Source organism: Pempheris klunzingeri, chromosome 9 (assembly GCF_042242105.1).
Source record: "Pempheris klunzingeri isolate RE-2024b chromosome 9, fPemKlu1.hap1, whole genome shotgun sequence".
Lineage (NCBI taxonomy): Eukaryota > Metazoa > Chordata > Actinopteri > Acropomatiformes > Pempheridae > Pempheris > Pempheris klunzingeri.
In genome coordinates, this window is record NC_092020.1 from 22,753,571 (window position 1) to 22,780,159 (window position 26,589).

General features: G+C 43.3%; 1 protein-coding gene across 3 annotated transcripts in view; it reads right to left on the reverse strand.

Annotated features, from left to right (window-relative positions):
- The window catches only part of rapgef2b (Rap guanine nucleotide exchange factor 2b), a 103,273-nt gene that overhangs the window by 3,946 nt on the left and 72,738 nt on the right, over positions 1–26,589 (reverse strand). Inside the window, exons 7-27 of one of the 3 annotated variants that reach the window (XM_070836504.1) lie at positions 23,384–23,515; positions 18,287–18,464; positions 16,327–16,463; positions 15,319–15,477; positions 14,533–14,685; positions 14,204–14,368; positions 13,815–13,922; positions 13,517–13,720; positions 11,921–12,029; positions 11,393–11,669; positions 10,360–10,517; positions 9,119–9,359; positions 8,304–8,687; positions 7,897–8,108; positions 7,549–7,672; positions 5,482–5,705; positions 4,753–4,920; positions 3,957–4,106; positions 1,940–2,141; positions 1,302–1,828; positions 609–899 (exon numbers count right to left, since the gene is read on the reverse strand). In XM_070836504.1, the coding sequence (XP_070692605.1) occupies positions 609–899; positions 1,302–1,828; positions 1,940–2,141; positions 3,957–4,106; positions 4,753–4,920; positions 5,482–5,705; positions 7,549–7,672; positions 7,897–8,108; positions 8,304–8,687; positions 9,119–9,359; positions 10,360–10,517; positions 11,393–11,669; positions 11,921–12,029; positions 13,517–13,720; positions 13,815–13,922; positions 14,204–14,368; positions 14,533–14,685; positions 15,319–15,477; positions 16,327–16,463; positions 18,287–18,464; positions 23,384–23,515 (4,303 nt within the window). Of the gene's footprint in view, positions 1–477; positions 900–1,301; positions 1,829–1,939; positions 2,142–3,956; positions 4,107–4,752; positions 4,921–5,481; positions 5,706–7,548; positions 7,673–7,896; positions 8,109–8,303; positions 8,688–9,118; positions 9,360–10,359; positions 10,518–11,392; positions 11,670–11,920; positions 12,030–13,516; positions 13,721–13,814; positions 13,923–14,203; positions 14,369–14,532; positions 14,686–15,318; positions 15,478–16,326; positions 16,464–18,286; positions 18,465–23,383; positions 23,516–26,589 lie in introns of all 3 variants that reach the window. The other 2 variants (XM_070836503.1, XM_070836505.1) reach the window with 2 other exon arrangements.

Genomic DNA, 26,589 nt, shown 5'->3' on the forward strand with positions numbered 1-26,589 from the left:
ATTAATCCAGAGCCACTGGAAGTAAGTCAGGTGCGTGCTGGTGCATGAGAATGGAGGTGCATGTTTTCAAGCATCGAGTTTGATTGCATGGGTGAGAGGATCCTAACAGCACTGTGCCTGCTGATGGATGCTAGTCAGCACAGTGTGAGACAGCGAGAGAGAAGAGCAGAATGTGTGGTGGAGTGGTGAGTTTGTGGTCCGACTAGTATGACTCATGCATGATGACATACTGTGGGTTAAAGGTGAGGGTCCCACTCCAAATGAGGAAGTCCTAGATCAAAAATACTAAATGTCTGGATTTCAGTTTGTGACTACAGACATTGATAGAGGATGTGATTTGAAGTGGGACCGATCCTTTTGGTGCTGTGGGAAGTTGTGTGAAGAATGGTCAGTCTCAGTCCAAGTGTGTGCTCCTGTTCACATGCAGGTTCATTGGAGTGGGGGGGGAGGGGGGCAACCTGATAAATTAGTTTTTACCTGCCTTGGGGAGAGGGGCCCTGCCTGTTAACCCCCGTACACACACTCTCATGGTCTGGGAGTCTCAGGTGTATGGTGTGCCACTGCCTTTGGCTTCCTCAGAGCGATTAGTTTGGAAGACAAGGACTCACCCTCCTCTTCCTCCTCAGCCTCTTGCTCCTCAGCCGGTGAGCGTGTGCGGTGGAGGCCCCCCGCCCGCTGTTTGGCCCCCTGGTGGGCTTGGTGGGAGTCAGGCGACTGGGTGACCATGCGCGAGCGCTGCAGAGCCGTGGTGTAGTCTGGTGGCCGACGGCCTGTGTGGGTCACCGTGGACGTGGGAACAGGCGGGGCTGGGTGCTGCCCTTCAGCGACGTCGGAGATGGTCAGGGCAGTGTAGCCAGGGGGAGTCGGGGGAGGCTCGCGGTAACGACTTTCTTTCCGTGCTGAGGGGACACAAAAAAGTGAAGGTCCAGATGAGGATGACAAAGGCACTTAGAAAAATGTTCAGCACATTATTCATTCACCAATAACAGGAAATGGGGGGAGAGGTGGGATTAAATGCAGCAACGGTCCTCAGGCAGAAATACTGAATTACATGGTTGGCATTACTTTGTTTTTCTCTGAGAGTTAATGGTTAGCTTAGTTTGAAATGGCAAGTTGTGGATTTAAGAGAGATAATGTGACAAACTGTTTCTAGGCCAAGCTCAGTCAGACTATTATTGTATGGTTTTCACGGCTAGTCTTCATCCTGCCTCTCGTCTCTTGGGACAAGAATTTCTGCCCATGCAAGTGTAACAAAATAAGTTTCTTGGCCAATCATGTAACAGAGAAGTACAGTCACTCACAAATGAGGCCTTTACCCCCAGCCGTGATGGGTGATGGGGAGGGCCGGCCAAGCTGCTTGGCCTCCTCTGACCCAGTGGATGTGATGCTACTTGTTTCTGGGTCGGCGTTGACGTCCTTCCCTCCTCTCCTCTTAATTGTGCCAGTATCTCCCTCAGAGTCCTCTCCCCAGTATGCAGCTGAGGATGAAGAGGAACTGGCGGATGCCCAGCTCCCCCTCGCCTGGGCTGCCCACAGCGCAGCAGGCCCCCCTAATAAGGCCTCCGGTCCGCCTGGAGGGAGCCCTCCCATGCCACCTCCGCCTCCACCTCCAAAGGCCAGAGTCTCCCAGCTACGTCCCTGCTGCATGGTCTGGATGTTGTCGTGGGAACCAGATGAGCAGGAAGTCCAGGAGCCACGGCCGCTGTCTGCAGCATCGAGTGAAACACGATCGCCCTGATCCTGAGTCAGCTCCTCTGAACTGGGAGAGGAGAGCACTGTTGGGCAGCCGGTGTAAATGCCCCGACAGTCCTGCATCGATGAATATGACCTATGATGTGATAACGATAAAGACAAATTACTGAAGTTTGAAGGTCAGAGCAGTGAAACAATTCATGAGAAACTGGCTAAAGGAAGTGACTAAGGTTGTGAGTGTTCCTACCCGAGGCTGTACTGGTCGGGGTCGGTGGTGGCTCTTCGTTCCAGCCGAGGTCCCCCGATGTGTGACTCCCCGACTCCCCCAGAGTGACGGAGCCTCCTCTCCTCCTGGGCCATGTCGAAGGAGGAGTTACTAACGAGGCTGGAGCGAGAGGAGATCTCACTGTGACCAGAGTCTGAGTAGGCGTCTCCCATCCTGTTGTAACCTGGAGGAGAGAGGAAGATTAACAGGATGATGAAATCAGAGACAAATTTAAATCCTGATTCTTTAGAAATGTTGATCCTTAAAAGCATTAAAGTTGGCACGAACACCTCAGTCGCACTGATGTATTAAAAAAAATAAACCTCAGAGATTAAATTCAATTCCTTCAGGTCTTGTGACGGTGGTACAGAAAAGCTCTGAAGATAAAAGGATAAGGGCCAAACATGGTCTCCTACATGCTGAGTGGGTCTCAGCCACGTTCCAACACCAAGCCCCAAACATAAAAATAACTTATGATGGGTCATCTTCTGAATCATCTTCTCTAATTCACATATCGTATCTCAGTCAGTCTTTTCAAACGGAGCATCGCACACGGACTGCAGGGATAATTGTAGAGTGCCATTTCCAAGTAAGCCGACCAGATCTTTAGGGATGAGTGCATAACATTCTTACCGAAACAGCAGTTTACTACAACATTCGGGGGTTTAAACACAGTGCTGAAGAGTGTGGAAAACTTGAGATAATGAGCCTGAAGGGACTGGGAATTGCACAACGATCTGGGCAAGTATAGAGAAATCACTGGAGCTGACTGCTGACACATGTAAGTACATATTTTCTCGTTATAGGCGACTGTCACTGTGGCATTTTACTGTAGCTCGCTGCAGAGCCGAACAGCCTGGCGGTCATAATTCCCCGCCACCATCAGCATAAATCACAACAATAATGGCTTCAATCTTGCCTATACTTTTAAGTCTGAAGAGAGGAGAGAATATTTAAATTCATATTTAGGAGGCTTTGACTATTAAAGAAGTGGAGCAAACGTGACTCAGAGGAAGTGCTGACTGATCAGGATTAGCCACTATTAGGTGACGTAACAATTAAGCTCAGGCTGAAGACACATGAACTCAGAGGAGCCTTTATGTTCCAACAATGTCAAAAACCTTCCGAGTTCATTTAAACAGCAGCTCCAGAACGACAATAACAACAGAGGTCTCTCTAAAAGGCCAAAGTATTCAGACGCAGAGTCCTGTTGGCTACGATCTGACCATCCTGCATCTATAGGCAGAGTCTCTACAGTCACATGTTGCATCGTGGGTGCTTTGTGTGTGTGTTCTTATTAATATGACAGCTTTATTGTTAGTGTGCTGTGTTTAACAGGGACGTTGCCAAAATCCTAAAACAAAGAATTATTAGCATTACAACTGAAAACAGCTTCATTTAGTCTTAAACTACATTTCATTTCAGAGTAATTAGTGCCATGGGTATCACTACAAAATGCTGTGCTCACCACCAGACTAGCACCAGTTCACCTGTGGCTGAAATGATTTAAAAAAATGAGCTACAGCCCCATGATAAATAACAATACCACTTTACAGACTCAAGCTCAGTGGGAATTCGATGGCCTTGGAGTGGCTTCAAACTCTGTCCAATTACCGTCTTCTCTGTGGCGAAGACCACAGGGGAGGAATTTGCTAAATACTCTTAATTAGTGCATATTTTCTTCTCCAAAGTGAGAAGTCAGAATTTCCCTTCAGAAACACATGACACCATCTTTTAACTCCAATACATTAAAGACATTCATTCACCTACTGGTCTGCCAAACTCTCCAAGGTAACAAAAATTGGCAGTAAGTGTGTGGGTTTGTAATAAGTTTGAAATAAGAGGAGTCTTACTGGAGGGGAAAAATACCAGCACCCAACAACGCATCTGAAAAATAATGTAATGTACACTGGCAGCCACCAGGTGGCATATGTAGCACATCATGACAGAGACAAGGAGACTGGAGTAGTGTGAGGGGGAGGGAGGATTATTGGCTTACCCTTCTTGGGTGAGCTCTGGGGGGAGGTGGGAGGGGAGGAGAGCTGGGAGGAGGCGTTGGACACAGTGTCCTCTGGTTGCCTCCGGTGCCTTTCGCTTCCCTCCTCTGATAGAGACAGAATCTTCTTCAGAGACTGAGGGGAGCTGGTGCCTGTGGACATTAGCAAGAAGATGAGCAGAATTAGCATGAGGAACACTGCCAATCCCCGAGGGTGCTGGGATGCTAAACTGCATTGTCTGGGATTTCTTTATTTTTTTTGTATTTGCTTGTTGTCAGACAGCCTCTAGGTGGCAGCACGGTAATAAAGAAGCTGGGGAAGGCTGGCTGTGCTATTGTCTGCAAATAACAGGGCGAGGAAGAGAAAACAAGGTAATTGTGGAATGTAGAAGTGAACAACACAAAGGCTTATATTGACTCAATCCATAACCAAACTGTTATACAATATTAACAACAAAAGAATAACTTGTCTTCTTGTAGGAACGACCGCAACCGGTATTATTAATGTAGCAGCAGCTTTGACATGCCCCTAACAATGAAGTACAAGTAGAGCAGTAACTCCAGTGAACTGTGCCGTTCAGTTGCTGATAAGGATTGTTAGGTGGCTGTTTACTTTAGATGATACTCCATGAAGAATTTGTACTTCTCAACACCTCGGGTTCTTCTTCTCAAACATATATTTTCAAATACAATGAAAGTGCTACATTTAAATAAAGAAATATTGGGATGCCCAAATCTACTAATGGTAGGTATAAACTTGAATTTACAAACATAATTATTCCAAATTCATAACTCTTACCAAAAGGCGGCAGATCCTTGACTGGCACTTTCTTTCGGGATGGGTAAAGGGCCACGGCGGGGACCTGGAGGGCCTGGTTTCCTTTGGCCAACTGGCCCCTCTGTTGGCTGGCAGCTCTGGACACAACTGGGGAGGTGTCTGGTCGTTTCCCACTGGCATTCTTGGGCACTGAGTAGGATGAGAAAGAATGAGCGAATTTCCGTGACCAAGTTAGAGTTAGACTTCGGGCTTTAAACTGAAATGTGTACACAGAAGGACTTAGGAGACGGCAGGAATTCTGGTCTAGTTTAAGTAAACTACTGGTGATGGATTATCAGAGCTGTTGGAGTGTCTCTTTGACTCTCCCTCTGTCTGCATTAGTAGCCTGTGAAGTTGGCATTAACAATGGGAAACTGGCCTCGAGCTTCAGTCATTGTTATTCCATGCCAGTGAGTCCTTAAGCAGGACTGAGTGTCTTGTTACTCCAGTGGTCCCACCCTGTCTGTCTCCACTATAAATCCTGGGAACATGCATGCGTTTCAACAGAAACATGCATTCAAAATCAGGAACTCAACATAATACAACTCCAAATAGATTCTTGAGAGGATTGCTCAGCAGAGAGATAAGACAGGTGTATCTTTATGGGTTTATCTTGTATGAGGCATCATGTTCATATTTCCAATCACATTTCTGAGAATGTCTCAGTCTTGTATGTATTTGCTTGTTTTCTACGTCGTGTCAGGAACTCACATGTGCTGATAGAGGGTTCACACTGCAGCGACAGCGTCTGCAGACTCTCCTCATTCGTTTCCAGGCTGAGGTTGGACAGGTACTGTTTGACCTTCCTGGCCATCTGGGCGTCCTCGTAAAGCTTTTTGGCGTTCAGGAAGGAGCTGCGTCGCACCCGCTTCTTGTGCCCACCTGTCTGGGTGACGTCGAGCACTGCCGCATTGGCACTACCCTGGCTTAAGGACCTGGTCACACATACAGGGCATCCACAGGGAAACATGCACAGGAACACAGATTTGCAGGCACAAACACAGACAAAGACACAAAAAACAAATAGAAAGAATAGAGAAAGACTTATTAACACAGTGCTTCAGCATGTGATGGAGCCTAAATTTAGGAATAATTGTACAGGCCATACTACTGGGCTACACAGGGAGCAGAGCATTTAAACTTGGACATGCAGAGAACAGCTTTAGGCATTTCTCTCAACTCCAAAACATTCCAGACATTCCAGGCAGCAGAGGGGCAGGGTGAGGGATGACTGTCGTCAAAATACAGGGGAGTTGAAAGGGGGAATTCTACTGGTGTAGAACGGTCGTAGTTTACATTTCTGTGGCTTGAGTCAGAGCTTGTAGTAGTAGTAGTACGAGCTTTATTAGCACGTGGTCTCGGTTAAATAGTGACCAAAACAATAGGTGCAAGTGTTAAGTCAATGAGAAGCCATGCTTGTTCTTATGAGAGGAAGGATATTTCACTTCAACAAGGTGTTTCTGATATGGATAGTTTAGAAAATGCATCTGAAACACATCAAAATATACAATTTCTGTTACATATGGATGCCATTTTATTCAAAGAAAATGTTTTTTCTAGTGATTACTAAGTTCATATGTTGTAATTATACCACAGCATCTTATATTTCTAAGATTAATATCTCATAATTCCAAGATAGCTCACGTAATTGCAATAACAAGATGCTAAGTCATAATTACAAGATACAGAAGTCATAATTGCCAGAAAACCTTTATTTCTTTAGTGAATGCAATGTGCTTCCATGTGTTTCCCATTAAATGTCCCAGTAAATGCTGTATGCACAATGATGTCCCACTTGACCACAAGAATGTAAAGCATGATAAAAAAAAAAAATCATACTTTATGTTCAGAATCTCTGGGTGTTTGGAGGTTTGATATACAGATAAAACCCCAAAGACAGGTCAAATTCTGAAAGTGAAGCTGCATGCATTTTGTCAGGTAGACCAACATGTCAGAAAAGGTCACATGTGCCAACATAAGTGCATGTGTAGTTTTAGGATCAATGCATTCGTTTTTCAGATTTTCCTGATGTCTAATTTCTGTTACATGCTTTTATATTAAGTTTGGAGAATGTTAAACAGTCCAGTGCAACTTAATGTTAGCAGAAGTGACCTTTGTATCATTTGGTGCCCTTTGGTTCGGGTCAGGCAGTGTTAGAAGGAGGATTCAACTCAAACCGGTTAATGCAAACAAGGTGTCAGAAAAGAAGAGAAGAAGCACGCAAATTAGCAGAAAAAAGGGCCGTGGTGCAGGGAGCGCAAAAGGGTGTAGGGTCACCAAACTTACCCTAAACTTCTCCATTTCTTCTTCCTAGAGGGTGGGTGCCATGAACAGAGAAGCATGGAGGGCAAAGAGTGGACGAGTAGAGAAAGAGAGGAGACAAAGCTTAGGACAGGAAAGACCACCAAGATCACCAAAGAGAAGCAATTTCACCAAAGATCCACGTGAAAGTGGAAGGAGAGGGAATCAAATGGTAACACCACTAGGAAGTGACATCATTAGACGAAGACACACTTTCACAGAAGCACTGTGCACATCTTATGCCAACAATGTGTATAGGGGAAACAGTAGCCAGGGGAACAGTTGCCAGAGGAAACAGTTGCCGGAGGGAACAGCTGCTTGAAAGAAAAGCGTGATGCAGAAATCTTTACTGAATCTATGTGAACCGGCTAACCCCACAGAGCTTGGTTAGTCGGTGGAGCGCTGACTGGTGCTACAGAGAGGGTCAAGGATCATTATGAATCTGAAATCTGGCTTCCTATTTGAGAGGCGTCTTACCTGGTCCGGAACATGAGGGCCGGGTCCATGTTGACGGAGGCCATGCGACCAACATGGCGAATTTCTTTGGCAATCATCCTCAGCTTCTCAAAGTTTACCAGGCCATCCACTTTAGAGTCATTGCCTGAGAAGCAGGGGAAGAAAGACCGTGAATACTAATGACTCACATTACAGAGCCTGACAAAACAACACTACAAATCTGGTTCAAATTAACTGTGGACCATAATCTGACATTTTGCTTGTTATACCATAACTGGGCAACGTCCTGCAAGCTTTACAAAATATGACCATATTTGAGGATCAGCTGTATACCTTTTTATATAAACGTATGAATTTCATGTCATCTACCTTCATGCAGGAAGGTGAGGTCCTTCTTGATGACAGGGAACAGGGGGATGATGGGTGGTTGGAGGTTCTGATTGTTGAGGACATTCCTGTACTTGGCCATATTTCTTGAGGGGTCGAAGAGGTCCTGCAGGTCCCCGAACAGCTTCTCGTACTTGCTAGGTAGCTTCTCCCACGTTCCCCTCAGTCTGGAGACTGGAGCCAGGTTCAGGCCACTGTGAGTGAGGAGACATATTGAGTGTGGTCATGGGAAAATAGTGCCACCTAAGGAACTTGGTCTCACCTCAAAACTGAATGAAGACATATATAAAACCACAAACACATGATTACACAGTGAGTAAATAATGAAAATCAAGATATCCTCCCAGAATCCCAAATGTAACACAATAGCTCATTATTTCCTATCTCACCTGATGATGGCAAACATGGAGTTGAAGTTCTTGCACTCGCGGCAATGCAGGGCGATCTTGATGAAGTGCTTGACGGTCTTCATGCGTTTGAGTTGGTTGGGCTCCCGCGTCACCTCTGTGGCCACCCAGAAGGTCTCGTGGTTGATGGCCTCCTCAAAGCGCTTCAGGCTGGCTGAGCCCGTCTTGGAGCGCAGCTTGAACAGGTCGTCGATGTATTCGGTGGGCTCGATGGCACAGAAGAGTTCAAAGGCCCTCATGGAGAGCTGAGTGGCAACCTCAACTGTGCTGAGCTGCAATAGAGAGATCTGGCCTTCTCGCAGGAGGTCCTGAGCGTCCTCATCTGAACATAATGTCTCCGTCTCCATGTTGCTCTTTAGGTAGTATCTGATGATGGAGGAAAAGGGGTGCTTTGTTTCACTTATTCTATGTGTTGCAATGATAAATCCACTCATGAATCAAGTCAATTATCTGCAGACACTTGCCTGTCTAAGCTTTTGTAACGCGAGGATTTACTTATTTGATCTATTTGATCTATTTGATCATCACTCTAAACTGAACACATTTTGGTTTGGCTGTACAAAAGCACTTCAAAGCCATCAGCTTGTGTTCATTTCAGTCATTTTATAGAAACACTGATTAGTTGAGTCTAACTGAAGATGACAATTGTTGTTAACTATCTTTATTTAACATGGATGACCTATTGAGGTTAAAAATCAGCTGAGATGTGGCCAAACTGGCACCACAATTATGTATAAACATTCATGTGAGGAGGAAGACTAAGGAAAGGCCACACTTCCAACTACAGATTATTTTACCTGCCACTCAGTTGAATCCTGTCTGCTAGTTTAGACAGCTGGTCTGGTAACCGCCTCTGTTTGATGACGCCCTCTGGTGTGACGGATACTTCGCACAGTGAATAAGCATCTGCTGCTGCAGTCAAGGCAAATTCCCTGATAGCCTGGGCCACCACCTCCTTTGCCGTCGTGTCCTTCCCGATCATGATGTACCGAGACTGCTGGTCTGCCTTGAAGACTCGTAAAACCTGGTCTGACATATCTGGGGGAGACCAGGAAACATGATAATTAGCATCGTTTCTATTGTGAGATATGGACAAATCTCATTATGCAAGTAACACCGATGATTTTTTTGTGAGTTTGTCTTCCCAAGATTAATGAAGAGCCATTCCATCTTCCCAGCATTCCCTTGGTGCACAAAAATACCTGCATTGTTGGCGTGTCACCTGCAACCCGCATTTTTCATCATTTATTAGCTTGATCAGAGACAGAACCCCACAGATCTCCATTACAAAATCCACATTCATGTGCCCACAGAAAGTGTAAAGGTCAGCAGTCAGCGCAATGCTGTTAGCTTTACTCAATTAGCCTTCAGAGGGATGAATGCAGATTAGCTGAGTTTATGTTACGAGTACTAACACCTGACACCATTGACAGAGATGTGAATGTGCTAGGGAGAAGCAGGATCGCAGGGAGAGAACATACTCACTCAGTATGACTGGGACTGGAAGAACACAAACAAGTGATGGACAGGGTTAAGGAAGATAGAAATATAGAATATATTTAAATATAGAATATATTTCCATCACTGACTCTATGTAGTTAGTAGAGTAGCAAAAACCATTGAAGGGATGTATATATATATATACATATATGCATCACGGTTTTGCTCATACTGATTAGGTAGCTATCAGTTTAACATGTCTGGTTGTATTATTCTATTGTGGCCAACAAGCAGACCTCTTTATAGCAATAAGGATTTAAAGAATAGTTGCATAAATGTGATATGGCACCTTGATTTATCAGGTGTTTAAGTCCCCCCCAAATACAGTTAATCATAACTGGTTATTTGAACTGTATTTCAGTTAAGCTCATTTTCAACAGTTAAACGATTTCACCTCAAGGTCTGTGTAGTTGCCATTTTGGAGCGTTTGATCACAGGATGAATATGTTCAATGTTAGAAGACAACAAAACAAAAGTGATTTGTTGCTACAAAACTCCCCAGTCTCACATTTGATCTACATATTGGTTTAATACACACCAGGCTGGTTGTTGAAGTCGAGGATGCGGTGGTGAGACTGCAGAAGGTCTGGGTTTGACGAAGACAGGTTTCCACTAACGGGCAGAGGTGGTGGGATCTGTTTGGACTGCTTCATCCCCACAATGCTGTCATCCTGTGATTGGCCAACGCAAACGTCGCTATGGAAACAAGAGGGAGAGCATGGGAGGAGTGAGACAGCAGTTCTGTCAACAAAAGGCAGGGGGCGACATTAGTGTTGGCAGGAGTTGGAGGCTGTGGACACCTCTGGCTGTGTAATCCACTGACTATTTTCTGCAAGAAATTTTGCACCTAATATTGGACGGCTGGTGCTGTGACAGGTTCACACTTAGGTTAGTGGACAGAAGTATTAAGCTAAGAGCTACACCTGCTGCTGAGCCATTACAATAACAAGCTGTCCTGGGGAACTACTTCCAAAAACAGCACTGGCACAACTGAAAATTTGTACAACCTTTTTTTCTCAATTCCCTGTTCTTACTGTGCAGTTACAGTTAATATTGTGGTACAGCATTAATACCTTAACATTTCAAGTAAAAAGGTTAAAAATATGCACTTTTCTCATCAACCATCATTCAAGATTTTATCCCAGCGTTTTCTACTGAAGGCGGAACACCCAGCGCCTCCATTACTGTCAGACAGTTTTGTAAAATATAATATTATGCTTGTCAAGCCGCAGAGAAAATGAGCACTGCCACTACCACGCACAGTCACAGTCACATACATCATCTGTGAGGTAATTGTTTAAAACCTTTATCTCATAACAACAGGGATAACTAGATGAGATCTATCGAGATCTGCCTCATTCAGCTCAGCAGGTGCTTGATTGATCACATTGTATGTTCTCTTTGCATCAGTCAATCAGAGCATCGTGTTGCACACAAAAGTGGAGACAAACAGCCCAATCAGTCACAACCAGATAGGAATGTCATGTAGAACAGTCATGGAGAGCTATCTTGTTCAGCTTTTAGAATTATTTGATGACAGTTGCTATCCAGATGCTATTAGCTCCTCTTACTTGTATGGTTTAGGAGGCAGGATGCTGGTGAGTGTCTTGTCGAAGATCTTCTTCAGCTTGTTGCGTCCTCCCACCGTGTTGGTCTTGGCTTTCTTGCTGACCTTCTCGAGGCCCATCACCTGCTCCACGTCCACTGCCAGGTCAGGGATGGAGTAGCGACTGGCTTTCTTGATGTCTCCGATCTTTGGAAGGTGGGGCGCCCCGTTCTTTCTGTCATGTTCCTCCTCGCCATCCAAATCATGGTCTTGTTCTGGCCTGGTTAGCAGCTCTTTAAACACTGGACAAAAGGAGCGGGCAGACAAAAATTCTTTAAAGTGATGGCTACTTGAAGAATTTTCCCACTGTCTCTTTTCTTTTAGTATTTAAGCACTTTAAGGGAAATATCAGCAAAATAAATATAGTTTTGTGTGGCAGAAATAGGTTTTTCTTGCTTTCTCGGCACATGTGACAAAAGATTAAAAAAAACATGACGTCTCAAAAAATGCTAACAAGTGTTTGTCTCACAAATATGACGGCCAAGAACTTTACCTAAAAGGTTTGTTTTCACAGTTATGGACAAGTGGGTGTTGTTCTTCAGTATCTCATTGGCTTTGCTGAGCTGGACATTCTCAAAGTTCTGTCCATTGACCTCCAAGATCTGCAGAGAGAAGAGGGAAGGAATATATCAGGTGCATTTTACTGCTCATAACACACACCTCATGCAGTGTGCTACCAACAATAGAATTTACTGAGCTGTCTAACAAGGACTTTGCCCTCCGTGCTTTCCCAAGAATGTGACACAGCTTTTGTCTCTCTTTCTCTCAGTAAGGTAAGAATAATGAGGTGAGTGAGGACTGTGGTAACAATAAAACAAATCCAAACCTACGGCTGCCTGAGTTATGCATGTGGACTGAGAGTCCAATTGTTGCACTGCTGGACAAGAAAGACCTGCCAGTGAACTAATCAGTATCTTCTCTGCATCAGCTGTCACGGTGTAACGTCCACCTGAGTGCCATAATGGATCTGTCCAGAAAAGGGTTGAACCTTGAACTAAAGAAAATGTTCCAATTAATGATCTCTTAACTACAGGCGATAAACTCCGATCCTCTGGCATGTTGTACATCATGACATTTAGCCCAACACATGGTTTTGACATTAACATGGGCCATATGACCTTCAAATTGACTTGTCTTTGTCTTAACAGCTTCACCTCTATACATGCACCGGATATTTGCATTTCAACACAATCTGTTAACCAGCCTTTGCTGCTTCCTCGTTAGTGGAAGAGGAAGTCACCTTTGACTGTGACAAAAGCACAGGCCACTGACTTATAACACCAAATGTCTGATTTGGGACCAGTAGCCATTAGTGAGATGTTACTTGGAGTTTCCTACGGAGGAGCCGCTGTAAATGGCCCAAAGACAAAACAAACAGGACTAATACTAAAGCTCTGAAATGATAGGCTCTGAGTGAATGACGAATTGAAGCTGTTAAAAAGTGGAAGGTGCGTGTGGGTACGAGAGAGTGAATGCTTCCAAGGATGTCAGCTTCTCCTCCGCTTCCTTTTGGGGAAACAGCTGCAGGGGATGTTTGGAGTCAAGAGGGCTTAACTCGCATCCAGACACTCTCAAGATGGTTTCAAGGATTAAGGGACTTTGCTTAAAGCTCTGAGGACAGCAGAGTGTGAAAATGGCTGAGGAGTCAAGTTGTGTAAGAAAGCCAACACTGGGTGCCTGCAGCTACTGGTAAGTGTAACTTGAGACTTATTTAAAAAAAAAAAAAACCTTTTAATGCTAATTAGAGCAAAATGTAATACCAGTTCCACAACAAATCAAACTTAAACACGATTGAAGTCAATTCGAGTGCTGATCTGTGTGACTGGTGTGATACCACCTCACAATCGTTGCCTACAGACAAATAAACTTGTATAACTTGCAGCTGCATTTACAGGTTTCCTTCCTATAATTCAAAAGGAAATCTTCAGACTCTCTTACAGCAGAAGCAAAGTATGCTGTTTGACAAATAAAGTGACTCTACATGTACAGATTAGATGGTGGTGAAGGGAAGGAATGTTGAGAAGTCCGCGAGTGAGACACCAAACATCACACAATGACAACCAAAGTGATAAAGATGAAGACATCTCACCTGATCTCCACGCTTAAGGCCGACTTCTGCAGCCTTGCTCCCAGGCTCCACAGCATCAATGAAGATGCGGAAGCCTTTCTCCTGACCTCCGAGAAGGCTGAAGGCCAGTGGAGAGTCCCTGGACGGCTTGGTCAGTGTCACCAGACGTGGCTTGGCCTTAGCAGCACACGCTATATTTAACAGTCTAAGGTGCCCACACATTTTCTGGAAAAAAAAAAAACACGACACAGATGTGAGGAAAGTGCAATGAACAGCAAACACAGGCTACAGTTTTGCACGTGGGAGTTGGTATACTCACTTCTTTCTCCAGATTGTTTTCAAACTCTTCCAGAAAGTGAGTCATGGCAGGGTCACCCTCAAAGTCATTGAAGTGATTGTTTACCCACAGCAAGACTACCCGTGTAACCTGGAGCAATCACATGATCAGCACAGGTCAGCATACAGTATACTGATTGACTAGTAGTGTACGTATTGTGTTCTTTACATCCTGACCTAAAAATGTCTCTGGGTTCATGGGAAATCTCGACTAAAGTGTGCCAGCATATTCCAGGATTTGTGTCATGCAGACGGTCTATTCCATTATTCATCGGACTGTGTGTTGTTGCTGTATATAGGCATTCTGTCTCTGATTAATATTTGAATTATTCCGTCAGTTCATGCAGGTACACAGTAGATTTATTCCTGTACCTTGTCCCTGAGACTGGGGTCGTGGAACCACTCCAGGAGCTTCTTGCCCACGACCATGGGGCTGGAGAGGAAGGTCCTGTAGGTCAACAGGAAGTCCTCGATGTAAGTGGGGTCCACCACTGAGTGTTCCTCAACCAGGTGCATGGTGAGGCGCTCCGGTGTGCCCTGAGGTTCAAAATGACGGTGTTATTGGTTTAAAAGAACCTTTCGTGCAACATCATTGGCTTGCAAATGTGTTCAAATATCTAGAGGTGATTATTTGGTTGGCTGGTGAGTCTCTTCTTTTGGGTTTAAGGTTAATAGAAATCGACTAAATGTTGATTTCTCACCTTGATGACAATGTGTCCTTTCCTGGTGCCGGTGCGGTCCAGTTCCCGGTGTTCCTTCACCATAACAATCTCCCCTTCCTCCTCAACCTTCTGCATGTTCTTCTCTACCTGGTTGAGGATGCAGCAGTAGTCCTGCTGGGCTATACACACAAACTGGACAAGACAGGGCAAAACAGGAGTTAACAGAGAGATCGGATACATTTTGACACAAACTTTTTAAACATGCATGATATTCCATGGATCTCCTTCATTCTTACCTGATCAGAGATTAGCAAATATCTGATCAAACTCATTAATTAATGGTAGATTCAAAGTTAAATTAATACAACTGATAATGGCTGACTAGAAACTCTGCATAGCAACTAAGCTACTATCTGTACTGATAAATTATGAAAAAAGGGCTTTCACTAATTAGGAGCAAAGATATTCTCATCCCAGCCACTGAGCCTGATGAGCTCAGCTCCCGATCATTAAAGGACTAAAAACATTTCAGTGTTTTCACTTTCACAGTTTAGTACTTTGTTCCCATTAAACACATGATGCAAATAATGTGAACTTGCTTTTAACACAAGCTGGCCTACTCTCATTCAAAATGTTTGTTTCTCACATTTAAGTGGATGGCTCGCCACACTGAGCCTTTCAGTTTCGTGAGTGGGTCACAGTGGGATTTAATATCATAAGGTGTCAGGGCACACACCATGCTTTTCACACTGATCTGCGAATGGATGGAACTGCTACCCATAACCCGATGATACTACGCAGGAACATTTACAACCAAGATCCTACCTGGCAGTCATCCACCTTGGTCTTCATGACGCCCTTCATGTATTCCTTCTCCATAGTTGGTGACACCCCAAAGCTGTTCCCCATACACAGGATCTCCGTCCGGCCCTCGGGGTACGTCACCTCCACCGAACCGTTCAGGATCACCGACCACGAGTCCAGCTGGAGCCGAAACACATGATTACAGTCGTTAGATGTTGGAAGAAGATAACACCAAAAGAAAAGGGGCAAAACTTTGGAAACAGAGAAAGCCAAAAGAAACGCTACAACAATAATAACTTTGTAATTTAGTTCAGTCCCAACAGCTGGTGTCCCTTAATGAGTCAAAGTTATCTATCAAAAAAAAAAGCATATGCAGTAACTACAAGGGGACTGCTGCACTAACAGATGGCTTTTTACTCTGATCACAGGAAAACAGCAATAACACAGGAATATTAGAGCTAACTAGAATGTGAAGTTCCAATACACACGTAAGCATTGTTACATGTGATGCTACTTGATTGAAATTAAGTATTTATTTTTGAGGGATTGAGAAAAAAATTAGGATCTTTTCAAGAATTCCTGAAAAGCTTTTTGAGATTCCTGTTTTTTAAGCCGACAGCAACAATCTGCTCAGGGAACCTTGAATTCTCAATGACCAGGCATTTACTAAAGTGACCTGGCCTTCAAGGCAAGGCCTGCTTATTGTTTGGGTGCATCATGGCAAAAAACCATCCAAATTGCCTTCATTGAAACTCATGTCCTGTCTTCTGCAGTCAGAGAGGGAGAATAAGTGATGCCTGCTTTGGTTGCCTGAGGGATCCTAGAAAGACCCACCGATAACGGTTGTCCACCATTTGGATTTAATAGAGCAGAAAAAACATCAAATGGAAGAAGAAAGGTTCACTGGTGTGAAGAGGTCAGACTAAGGTTCAGTTCCCCGAGAGACACACACATATATAAATACAATTAGAGGCAAGACCAAGTCACAAGACAGGGCTTATGTGTGCATGAATATGCACCAACACACACCTCCTCTCCGTCATTGAGAACGATGGTGCCTGCGCGTTCGACCACAGCGAAAACCATGACGGCGCAGAGTTCCCTCCTCACTGACATGGTCATGTTGGCAAATGCTGGCAGCTGATGCATGAACTCCAGTAATTGCTCTGTGAGAGATATAGAGGAGAGACAGCGGAGGAAGTAGAGGAGGTTGAGAAAAAGAGCAAACAGAGCCTTGACACCCAGAAGAGAGAGGGAGGACAGGCAGCGCTCTTGGCAGCCCTGCACTGCCCTCACTTCCAGCCAAGAAGGCACGAGCTGGAGGCTGAGCATCAAAATGGATCATCACCACAGTAAATAGCCAACAGAGAAATCATTATGTGGAGAACAAAGCCAAATATCAATTCCATTGATATATACTTTAAAGACAAGCCAATAATGATTGCTTACACTTGACTCAGTGACCTCAGTGTGAGCTTTAGAAGTTCACTGCAGACAATGAAACTGAAATCACCAATTTACCAAAATTAGTATTAATTTATCTCTAGATGTATCTATTCATGCAGATAGTTGAATGGAATTCCCTTTATGTAAATTGAAGCATTAAAATACTGAAATTTATGGCTGCAACTAACCAATATTTTTACTACTGATTGATTATCTATCATTCCCTCATTACTTGTTTTATTCAGCCAACCGTTCAAACTCAAATACATTCAGTTTACTATCATATATGACATTTTTGCTCATGTTAAACTGATTATCAAAATGGCAGTAGCTACGATAAATTGTCTGTCCATCGACTAATGCCTTAATCAACTCAGCACTGTAGCTGTGATGACATGCAACATGCTTTTTCAGAAGCACTTTTCCTGTTACTCTGATTAATCCACAGACCTCACTGTATGCAGTTTTTTATATTTACAGGGACTACTTCTTCAGTAGAAACTGTCACAGTGAGGTCTGTGGATCATCAGAGCTTCCACCTCCTTTGTACTGGAGTGGGGGCAGATATTTCAGAGCAGAATATTAGAAAACATGGGTACATTAAACAAAAACTACTGTATGCACATAAGAAAGGCTGTTGTTTTTGGTATTTGGGTGAATGGCTTTAATATTGGGTGTGATTGACTGGGTGTGTCACAGAAGGAAATGCTATCTATAATCCAGGGCCCAGGTCATTCTGCAGCACCCTACACAAAGCAGTAAAATACCCCTCTCTCCGTTTCCATCCATCCACCCACCCACCCACCCACCTGCCCTCCCCTCCTGGCTGGCCAGCAGCAGTCTGGCGCTGTGGCTGACCTGTGCTTGGCATGGCAACAGCATCGTGTGTGAAGCTGCGGAAGCACTGAAAGTTTAATGTGCTGGGAGAGGTGAGGCGAGAGGATGTGCCGGAGTGACCTAGAAAAGCCTGCCGGCAGAGGGAGGGGTGTACCGCGGGGGGATCGGCAAGGAGGGGGAGGGGTGGCACGCTTGGCGCTCACTCGCTACATCCAGTGCATCATCCTCCCCCAGCCCACTTCTGTAGTTAAGCTTTGAGAGAGTGTACTTGTTTTGGTTTTTTTTTGAACATGTCTATCATTATCATTGGAGTTGAGTCATAGCTTTAAGCGATATGATACTGCAAGCCTGATTTGGCTTTGAGAATTATTCGAAAGCCTACATCGTAAATTAGAGCAGGAGAGCAAAAAAGGCTTCAGACAAATGTAAATTTATTGTGACCGACTTAAATAAGAAAGGAGAGCATGGATTTTATAGAATTGATCTAAAATTGGGACAAGTACAGTCCCAGCCAAGAACAACAATGCCTGTGCTTTTCCACTGATATCTTTGAAAAAATGTAAAGTAAAAACATGTAATGTATGTAAAACTACTCTATTTACAACAGCCCTACTCATAAGCTGCACTGAAACTGCACATTTGCAGTTTGTTTTGTAACTTACAGCACAAGCAGAGAAACCCAGATATCCCCCTGCTGGGTGCTCACCTATGTCATCGTCTGTTCTGTCCATGGGGTCCTTTTCCAGGCAGTCCCGCACGATGTCCCGGCTCATGAGGGGGTCCGATGCTCGCTCGATGTCCTCCTCATCATCGTCCTCCTCGGAGTCGACGGCGGTCTCTGGCAAGCCACTCAGGTCCATGTCACCCGGTTCGTTTTCTGTGGCCTACAAAAGGTAAACAGATGAAAAATGAGTCAGTTATCTGCAATTCAAGCCAAGCGAGGTGAGGGATTTGTTGTCTCCATCCAATATCAGCAGTCTGCAAACTACAGCTGGCTGTCAATAACCAAACAGTCAAACTTTGGTTGGATCAGTGCGTCCATCTACAGCCAGATGCTGAACCACCTCCCTGCATGCTCATTACAAACAATGCTTCAGATTGTCAGCTACATGCCTGAAAAGCATCTAAATGCCGGCAGCTGCAGACCAAACCTGTGACCAAGCTCAGTTCAGCTGTCTAAACTCAGACAGACTAAACTCATTTGTAAACAGCCAGTGTAAAAAAACACAGCATAATAGGGATACAGAGGTGGAGGCTGCATGGCACATACACACTGCTGAAGTCATTTTACGCTGCAAACACCAGCTGCAACACAGTGCATTTCTAACCAATACCAAAATAAAAAGAGCCTCTGCAGATTTGACCCATTTCATGAAATAGATTAGAGATATTGAGTACAGTATGAGAAAGACAGGCATCAACACTGCATACCAAACAGTCTGCTATGCATAGTAACAAGCTAATTAACTCCCAACTTTCTCTCCTCTCCCCTTCAGCAAACTCCACCGCCTGCCTGGCAGCCAGATCCTGTTCTTTGAAAGCACAAGATGAAATATGTGTGGAGCTGGGAAAATGAACTGAGATGAGGAGCGAAAGTAATGCAATTACTTGTGCAGGAGTGATACTAATGGAGTTCTTCTGCTATCATCAAAGAAAATATTTCTAAAAATGACAGAGGGACCATATTTCCCCCCCGGGGACAATAAAGTATAACTAACTAACCAACCATTGCCTGGTTCATGCTCACACAATATGAAACGTTCTCACGGGATAAACCTAAGCCGTCGCCAAAAAGGACTACAAAGCATCAGCCCTGCTACACCACCACAGTGCAAAAACGAACCTTCTTACCTCAATATGGCGCCCAACCTCAAGCTTCTTTATAGAAAGAGAAGAAAGGGTTGCTTTTGCAAACTGTCCGCAAAATCCCAGAGCCAGACGCATCTTCACCTCCCAGACTGTCAGTCTGCTTTTAATTTTTCAGGGCACAGAGTCCCCGTGCCCAGTCTCTCACAGAAACCCTATGTCATCTCTCCTCAAACTCCATGTGCAAAAGGTTCATTAATGATTCAGGCCAGTGTCTGAGTGGCCATTTGGGCGTCACCGCTGCACACACCCTGGTGGGCGGGGCCCATGCTCTGGTGTATGTGTGGGACCTTTTGACAGTGAGATTAAGCAAGGAGCAATATGCATGTGGTACTGTATATGAATCAATCAAACAAATCAATAACAATAGCAGAAATCTAGCATTAAAGTGGCTTTCCTGAGCTTCTTCCATACATGTGAACAGCATCCCCGGGGCTCTTTATCCAAAAAACCACAAACAGTTGCATATTAATTTTCCATTTTGCATAAATGGACAGAGGATGTACCAGACAGGTTCACCGCACCTGTTTTCTGCAGCATATCAGGGAACAAACACAATTCAGCAAAAGAGAAGAAGACTTCATAGATGCTACATTTGATTTTAACAAGGTGCTAAAACACTTAACATGCATGAAATCTGAGAGGAAGCACGCGGCGTTTAAATACAGGTTTCCTGTGAGCCTTTGTGTTTGTGCACAGGCTCGTTTTCGTGTCATCTTTGCATCAAAAATCCATAAATGTGCAGTAAGCATTAAGAGTCAGTGGGCAAGTCAGGTGCTGTTAATATTTCATCAGGGCTATTCTTGGATCAATGCTTTCAAAGTCCTTCTGAAGGACCAATTTCATGATTTATTCAGATACAAAACAGCGCGCCATGTTGCCGATGACGTGACAGTGAGGTGGGACTCTTCACAAGGTGCGTCAATCGTAGATGCCAAAGGAGGCTGTGGGGATTTGAGCAGCAGGGTAAACCGGTGGTTAAACTATTCAATGCTTCCCATCAAAAACCTGTGCCCCTATCTGCTCAGCCATAACAGCCCATCAGCTAAATGTTGAAAATGTAGATTAAAATCACATTTGTTGTGCTATCAAATTGCAGCGGTCTCAGGTGTAAAGAACCAGGTCTCCCCTGATCCCTTTATTCAAAAACACCCCAAGTGAGGACCACAAAGATGGTTAGTGATTTGCTACGCCACATTATTTATTCTGAAACCTGCAGGGTGCAACTTTAGCTCACAATGAAAAACTAATGTTGCATTAAACAAACAGTTTGGAGAGTCGTGCTGGGCACCCTGGGACTAAAAAGGGCTGAATTTTAATCCTTTTCTCCATTTTAATACTTGCACATTTTAATTTTGTGTATCGAGTCTGAAGGGTCTGAAAGTAAAGGAAGAGGTCTTGTGATCAGAGGCAGAAAAGTAAAACACATCTCCTTCATTTAACAGCTGCCAACCACTTAATCCTCATTACAGGGGTGGTGCATCGGTAACCCAAAGCAGTCTTTAGATAAATCTGAGAGATCCAGAGATGACGAATACAAACATTTCTGTAAAGTAAAATTCTGTTTTTTCAGATGTTTCGGTGAATTACTGGATCATTTTATTTCTTCAGGCCTCTAAAACTTCAAATTCAAATATGCGACCAGTGACCGAGGGCTGCAAGAAAACATAAAGTGCATGGCTTTTAATTGACCATCAATTAGAGCCTTCACTTAAACAGTGGTGGAAACAAGGCTGCACCTACGGATTATTTTCATTATCGATTAACCTGCTGATTATTTCCTCGGTTTAATCAATTGATCCTTTTCTCTATAAAATGTCGAGAAAACTGTTGAAAAATGCTTACCATGGACCTCTATGTGTTTCACTCAACTAACAGTCCAACCCCCCCACATTTTTGGTTTACTATTAAAGACAAATAAGACAAAGACAATTAAGACAAAGAAAAACAGCAAATAAAATTCCGGACGCTTAATCCAACAAATATTTGCCATTCCTGCTCCAAAAAGGATTCAAATAACCAGTTGCCACTTAATTTTTGTATCAATTGACTCATTGTTTCAGCTCTTGGACAGTATTTACATGGGACAGTGAAGTTGTGTGCATTGAAAGCACCATTAAGTAAAACAGATGTAGCAAAAGCAGACATACAAGTAGATCACTGGTGAGCTGAGCAGACAAGTCTGATCACGTGATAAAAAAAAAGATACTGAGATGACAACGAGATGAAGAGAAATCAAGTTAAGGCACGGTGTCTGAGTAGTTACAGCACTTGTAGACAGAGCAGCTGCTGCTACAGGTAGAATAAAAGCTGTCAGGTGGGATTCAGCAAAGTAGGATAGAGACTCCGGAGAGAGAGAAAACAGGACAGAGAAGGAGAAACCAAGAGACAGAGACACAGAGCAGCTAGCAGATGGCTCTAAGACCAGGATCACAGAGTGGGGACAGAAGAGCCTGTTCAACCTGCCCCAACACACCACAGCAGGGCCAAACACACACACACACACACACATTTCTGCAATAGCACATGCTCATACAGGCAGGGGAAGAAAAAGCCATATTCAAACAATTTGATCTAATGCCCCAACACACACACACACACACCAAGCCAAGAAGAGGTCCGTACAGAATAAAGTGCCTCTGACTGATGCCCCTGAGTACAGTCACAAGCAAACAAATACACACACACACACAAGAAAGCACACAGCAGGTGACAGCATTAGGAGCCAATAGGGTGGGTGCTCTGTGTTAAGAGGATTAGTTGCAGGGTTTGAGGCATGTCCACAGTCACGAGATTGTATGTGTGTGTGTGTGTGTGTCTGTTTTCTTAGGTGCTGTATTGAATTTTATGTACCTCTAGGGGTAAGGTTGATGGATTTTCTTTTTCTTTATTTAGTTATTAATTTACTTATACCGTCAGTTAGGGTTATTTATTTTTTTTCCTTAGTTACACTCCAACCATAAAAAAAAGTCTACTGTTGCTTTATGCGATATTTTTGCCTCACAATTGCTCCTTATCACACGAGATGAGCTCACGTCACAGCTCCCTGGGAGTTCTGTACTTCTGCTCTGAGGTGATGAGAGGCAGAGCTGGAGTCGGGATGTAGGCTGGACCACCTGCTCGCAGCCACCAGCCGGTCTGCTCGTCTCCCACTGAGCAGTGACAGTGTCCTATTACCGTCTTATGGCCTATTTGTGTGCCAAGCTTTTACATTCTTCCCCACATTTTCTTGTCCTCCCTAATGAGACTAACCAGGGGTCTCTGGGGTATATTTGTCATTTCACCAAGAGAGCTTTACCAACTTGGAATAATATGAGCTTGGCTTTCATTCAACCCTCTTTATCCAATTCAGCTACACTGAATTACCCTCAGATGGGGTTGGAAACAGCATGTATTATACTCCATGCAAAAAAAAACAAAAAAAAAAAACAATTCCACTTGCAGTCCCCTTAAAGGAACAGTTTGACATTTTAAGAAATACACTTTGCTTTGTTACTGAGAGTTAGATGAGAAAATTAATACCACTAAGATGTCTGTGTATGGTGAATATGAGGCTAGGGCCAGTTAGCTTAGCTTAACGTTAGCACAAAGCCTGGAAACGATAACAAAATCTCCTACCATTACCTTTATCGCTGCTAATGCTAACCTGAACTAATACTGAAATATAAAAACTACAAGATCCCAGTCTTAAAGCTAAGCTAACCTGAAATAACTGGCTGCTGGTAGTAGTTTCATAATTACCGTACAGACAGACATGAGAATGGTATCAATGTTCCACGGTAAAACTAAATGATTAAACAATGACCCTAGCTAGTTTGAAGGAGGCTTAATCTCACATGACTCAGTTCAGTTTCCATCTACTTAAACTATCACACCTACTGAACTATCCAGCGGAGTCCAAACTCGGGATCCAGCGCCAATGGGGGGGCGTCCTTACCTGGTAAATGTCTGACAGGCTGCTGCTTCCAGAGTCGCTGGTGATACTACATCCTGAGTGGCTGGAGGAGACGTGGGTCACCTGTGGGTGCAAGCCGTCGGCCAGGTGAAGTCTGCTGAAGTCTGCGGGGAGCTGCACATACACACACACACACAACATACACACAGATGGTCAGTATCAGCCAGCTCAGCTGCCACCACTGGTCACTCACGCCAACACTCATGCTGGCTGTCTGCCATGTCGAAAAACACTTAACGGCGCGTTGTCCATCAGTTTGTCTGGTACAGTGAAAAGAAAACGTCTTTTCATAGCGGTCATACAGTAACCAGTGCCATTATTGCTATTGGTTAAGCACAGTTTTTTAAAGACATCAAGTGTCTGTTGTAAAAAAAAAAAAGATTTGTATTCTTTACATGCAACTACAAAAAAATATTGCCCCTTTAATCTTAATTAGAAAGTAGCCTAAAAAGTCGAAGAATTCAATTATGTGTATGAAAAACTAGAGATTATCTTTGTCTTTATTCCACTGTGATGATACAATGTTGAATGAACAAAAATAATAATTAGTTTGACAGCAAGAGCTCGACTTTATTCATTATTTCTTATCAAAGCACAGAAGTGTCAGAAAATAAGAGGCGTTAATTAAATCATTCAAATTCTATAGAATCTGTCGAATACATGAATCGAGTTTAACACAACATAGGACTAAATAAATTAAAAAAACGAGTCTGACAGGTCTGAAGAACCTCAGAATCTCTCTTCTCTATGTGACAAAGTACGATTTCAACTGACATATTGAAAAGTGCTAATATTTAATATTTATTAGACTTTTCTTTATTAGCCCCTAATATTAGCTGCTAGCCATTAAGTGCCCTGGAACTACTTTTTTATGAAATGAGCAAACCAACAAGAAGCGCTGCATACATCAAGGAAATACCCTAATTAAAGCACGAAACTCACACAACCTAAATGAACACCGCGCAGTAATGGGGGAATCCCCTCTGAGTAATTCATACTGTATAAAGTACTGGAAGGCCCTGCTGTAATTAGCCATATTGTAAATGAGCCAACCCACTTCTCTATGGAGATGACCCTGAAATGTAAAATACATCAGAAACCCCCTGCTGACGTTGTAAGAGGCAGATGAATAAAACAAGTATAGCAGTTAGTAGAGCAACAAAGTTTGTGGTTTATTTGAAGAACATGCCGAACTGTATCCATGTGTGTAGTATTAGAGCCGAAATGATAAATCGACCGCCAGAAAATTAATCTAAAACTGTGATACTTGATAATCGATTTATGGTTTGAGTCACTTTTCAATGAAAAATGCCAAAAGTGCAAGCTTCTTTAATGTTTTTTTTTTTTTTTTTTTTTTTTACTTTTCTGTGTTTTCCATCCGTATAATTTGAATATTTGGGGTTTTTGCATTGTTCATTGGTCAAAACAAGGTGCAGTAAGACAAAAAGGGCATTTTTCCCTGTTTTTTGGCATTTCATAATCATAGATGAACTGAGAAAATGATCAGCATTTTAATCGATAATTAAAATAATGGTTAGGCGCAGTCCTTTTTAGTTAACTAGAAATCCCAGGCCTTTTATATATCATTTTAAATGTGCACAACATATAATGTTCTCAAATGAAACCCATCATATCTGACCAGAATGCCAGAGGGGTGAATTATGAATTTAATCAAACTGTGTAAACTGGTTCATGGGGTCTATAGACGTGAATATTTTATGGCTAAATGTTTTATTTACCAATATATATATTTGATACTCAGCGGGGAGGCTGCTCTGAGCTGCTTCCAACTCCTCTTTTAGCTGTGGCAGATCATCAATATTACATTTTTACACCTAAAAGTAAAATGTGGCTGATTTAACTAGGTTGCTTCATTCATCACATGATATCAGAGCTAAATCTAAATATCAACAGAGTGAGTTCATACTTATTTTTTTTACAAGCTGTAGGATTTCAGATGTGAATAGTAAACAAGATTTTACATTTTATTAATGTACTTTTATGTTAAATGTTTCTTCTGAACAGTAAAAACCTTTGATCCAGGTTTGATAACTGCATGCAAATAAAGCTGATTATGAATTTCATGGAAACAATGGAAATAAATCCAGATGTCGGTGTGACATTGGACAGATTGTGCAGCCACTAGTTGGGCTTTTGGCTCTTCTCATCTGAGCTGTAAAAGGTAAAACAGTCTCGGGAGTACAGAAAGTCTGGGTGTCAGTGTCATCTGCCTCAACAAGCACTTTGGGATGTAAAAAACTACACTGCCTCGGATAGTTTTTAGAAGTCAGCGGCAGAACTATGAAGTCTCGCTTGGAGGACAAACGGAATAGATTGGATAGAAAACATCTTGGGAGTTTCATTTGCAAGTAAATGGGTTTGAGCTGTCATCTGCTCTTGAATGTACTTTAAGAAAATGCACGTCATCACAGCTTTTGAAGGGCTCATCTGCATTACAGTTTAATTAAAGACTTTTGGAAATGGGAGGAAAAGTGTTTTGCTGCCAGAATTATCACTGTAGAATACTGGAAACTTGTTTTGGCTAAAATGCTTCTCAGTATTCATGATCTGCCCTTTGAGACTGAAAACTGAAGAGGTTGAAGGTGTCGCGGCACTGAAATGATTTTTGCAGAAGGCGGAGATCGTCAGAGACCTTTCTCAACCGTTTTCTTGGGGGGTTTAGAAAATAAGATATCTACTAGAAGATCTACTCACAAAGCGCCTTTACGTGTCAGTGACAAGAGACTGATGGCCAGACAGTACAGCTCCACACTGAGGTGTGATGTGACTATACTGTGTCAAAGATTGCCATCACGTTTAATTATCTGGCTGGCTGCACTAACTAAAATGGTCGACCAGAGGGCCCAGTCAGTCACTAACCCCCCTAAGGCTGCTATTTCCCATTCCCTCGTCTGGTTGACTTCACTCTGAACGCCTCCAGCTGACTTCCATGTTATTATTACTGGCTGGACATTATTGTGTTAGTGTGACGAATCTCTTTGTCTGATTGTAACTGCAGTGATAAAGCCTCATCACATTTCCTTCTGATGACTTATGGGACCAAAAGAGATTATGGTGCGGTATATCACTCTGATGTAATACAAACCTCAGAAGTAAAGCCATGTTGGAGCTACAACTCTGACCATTTATATTTGTTACTTGACATCTTTCTTAAGAGAATATTGTGG